The following is a 2,245-nucleotide window of genomic DNA, read 5'->3' on the forward strand; positions in this document are numbered from 1 at the left end:
TAGGATTTAGAAAGAGAGTATGGGGTGAGCCTCAACTACCAACAAGCATATAGGGCAAAAGAAAAAGCATTGGCACAAATTCATCGTTGTCCAGAGGAGTCTTATATGTTAATCCCTTGGATATGTCCAGAAACGGTAGCAAAGTGGGTTGCATCGTCATGTAATAGATTTCAAGCTGTATTTATTACATATTGTTGCTGTGTAAAAGGGTTTTTGTAAGGTAGTAGACCTATATTATATGTGGATGGATTCCATTTGAGCGGTCCATACAAAGGTACGTTATTGGGAGCATAAGCGTATGACGGGGATAATGAATTATTCCCATTTGCATATACAATTGTTGGAGGTGAGACTCTCGATGAGTGGGTATGGTTTCTTGGTAACACAAAGGATATTATAGGATCATTAGAAGTGATAATAGTATCGGATAGGCATGACTCAATAAAAGGTGCAGTGCAAGCCGTATTTGGAGGAGATCGACATGCTTTTTGCTACCGTCATGTCAAGGAGAATTACAGTGTTGAGTTCTTGAAGATAACCAAGGGAAAGAGGAGGACTAGCACACAGCCCAAGAAAGTTGCACTAAAATTACTTGATTCTATTGCGTATGCAAGACTTGACAGAGACTTTGATCGCAGTATGAAAAAGCTAATGGGATTTTGTCCAAAATTGGGACAATGGCTTCAAATAAATGGAGATATTGAGCGTTGGGCACAAAGCAAATTTCCTTACAAGAGGTGGGACAATATCACACCAAATCTAGCTGAATCCTTTAATGCTTGGCTTGTTGGTGAGAGGAAGCACAACATAGTTGTCTTAATACATGAGCATAGGAAAAAATTAGCAAAAAAGATGCACAATAGCAAACAGGCCATGAGGAATTGGACCAACGGTGTGGGAGCTAATATTAAGAAAAAGCTGATGGATCATGTGGCCAGATCAGAAAGAATAGATGTGCAAGATTATGGAATGAACAATTTCAGGGTCAGATGGGGAAACTTAGATGTGCGAGTAAATCTTATGTTACGTAAATACACCTGTAAAGGTTAGCAAATGTCAGGACTACCTTGCCCACATGCATGTGCTGCAATCAAGAAGATATATGGTGACATATATGCATATGTCGAGGATTGCTTTTTACTCTCAGCGCAAAAGAAAATTTATGCCAAACTCATGATTCCAGTTGAGATCCATGACATCCCTAGGCTAGATTCGCTTCGATATGAAGATTACTCGTCCACTATCTTCCTACAACCACCAGTGACAACTCGCCGTGCTAGAAGACCCAGAGTTAGGAGGATTGAATCACAATTCCAGCAGAAGAAACTATATCATTGCTCAAGATGTGGTGAAGCTGGTCACACTAGAAAGACTTGCAATAACCCGAACCTCGGGTGACTTTGATGCTGAAAATAGTCTTTTTTTGTTCAATACATAGCTACTTTTGTATGTAAATGAGCCTCACTATGTATTGGGTTGGGGAAATAGCTATCATAACCCATTTTGATTTTTTGATGGTGGATTGGAATATATTTTGTATAGTGCTAAGAATAGTTGAAATATTTCATGACTGTAGGTGACTATAGTTGTCACAGGTTATGTTAGGCTATAATCTGTCCACATGCAAATGGACTATTTGTAGTTGAAAATATATGTATGTACGTTGCAAATTATCTAATCTTACTTGCAAATGGGCTCTCACACACCTGTTTACTCACTGATACCTTCTTCAGGTAAAGGACGTCACATGTAAATGGACTATTTGTTGCTGTGAATATATGTATCTATGTTGCAAATTGTCTAGTCCCAATTGCAAATGGACACGTTGTTCAGGTCAAGGAGGGCACATGTGAATGGACTATTTTTGGCTATGAATCTCCGTATATGTATTGAAAATTGTCTAGTCCAACTTGCAAATGGGTCATCACACACCTGTTCACTCACTTGTTCACTGAGAACGAGTAGGTCACATGCAAATGGACTATTTGTTGTTGTGAATATATGTATCTATGTTACAAATTTTCTAGTCGCACTTGCAAATGGGCTCCCCTACACTTGGACACATTCTGCAGGTGAATCAGTCCACTTGCAAATGGAGTAATTGTAGTTGTGAATAAATGTATTTATATTGAAAATGGTCTCGTCCTACTTGCAAATAAGCTCTCCCACACTTATTCACTTGGACACATTCTTCAGGTGAATCAACCCACGTGTAAATGAACTGATTCCATATGTGAATCCAGGT

At 38.9% G+C, this 2,245-nt stretch overlaps 1 protein-coding gene across 1 annotated transcript; it reads left to right on the forward strand.

The window, feature by feature from the left end:
• Positions 1-1,053: 1,053 nt before the first annotated feature.
• LOC114724362 (uncharacterized) lies at positions 1,054-1,398 on the forward strand. The gene has a single exon (XM_028910701.1). It carries the CDS (start codon positions 1,054-1,056, stop codon positions 1,396-1,398), a length of 345 nt encoding a protein of 114 aa, XP_028766534.1.
• Positions 1,399-2,245: the final 847 nt, after the last annotated feature.

This window comes from Neltuma alba, unplaced genomic scaffold (genome assembly GCF_004799145.2).
Source record: "Neltuma alba isolate B1F8T4 unplaced genomic scaffold, ASM479914v2 tig00012185_pilon, whole genome shotgun sequence".
NCBI lineage: Eukaryota > Viridiplantae > Streptophyta > Magnoliopsida > Fabales > Fabaceae > Neltuma > Neltuma alba.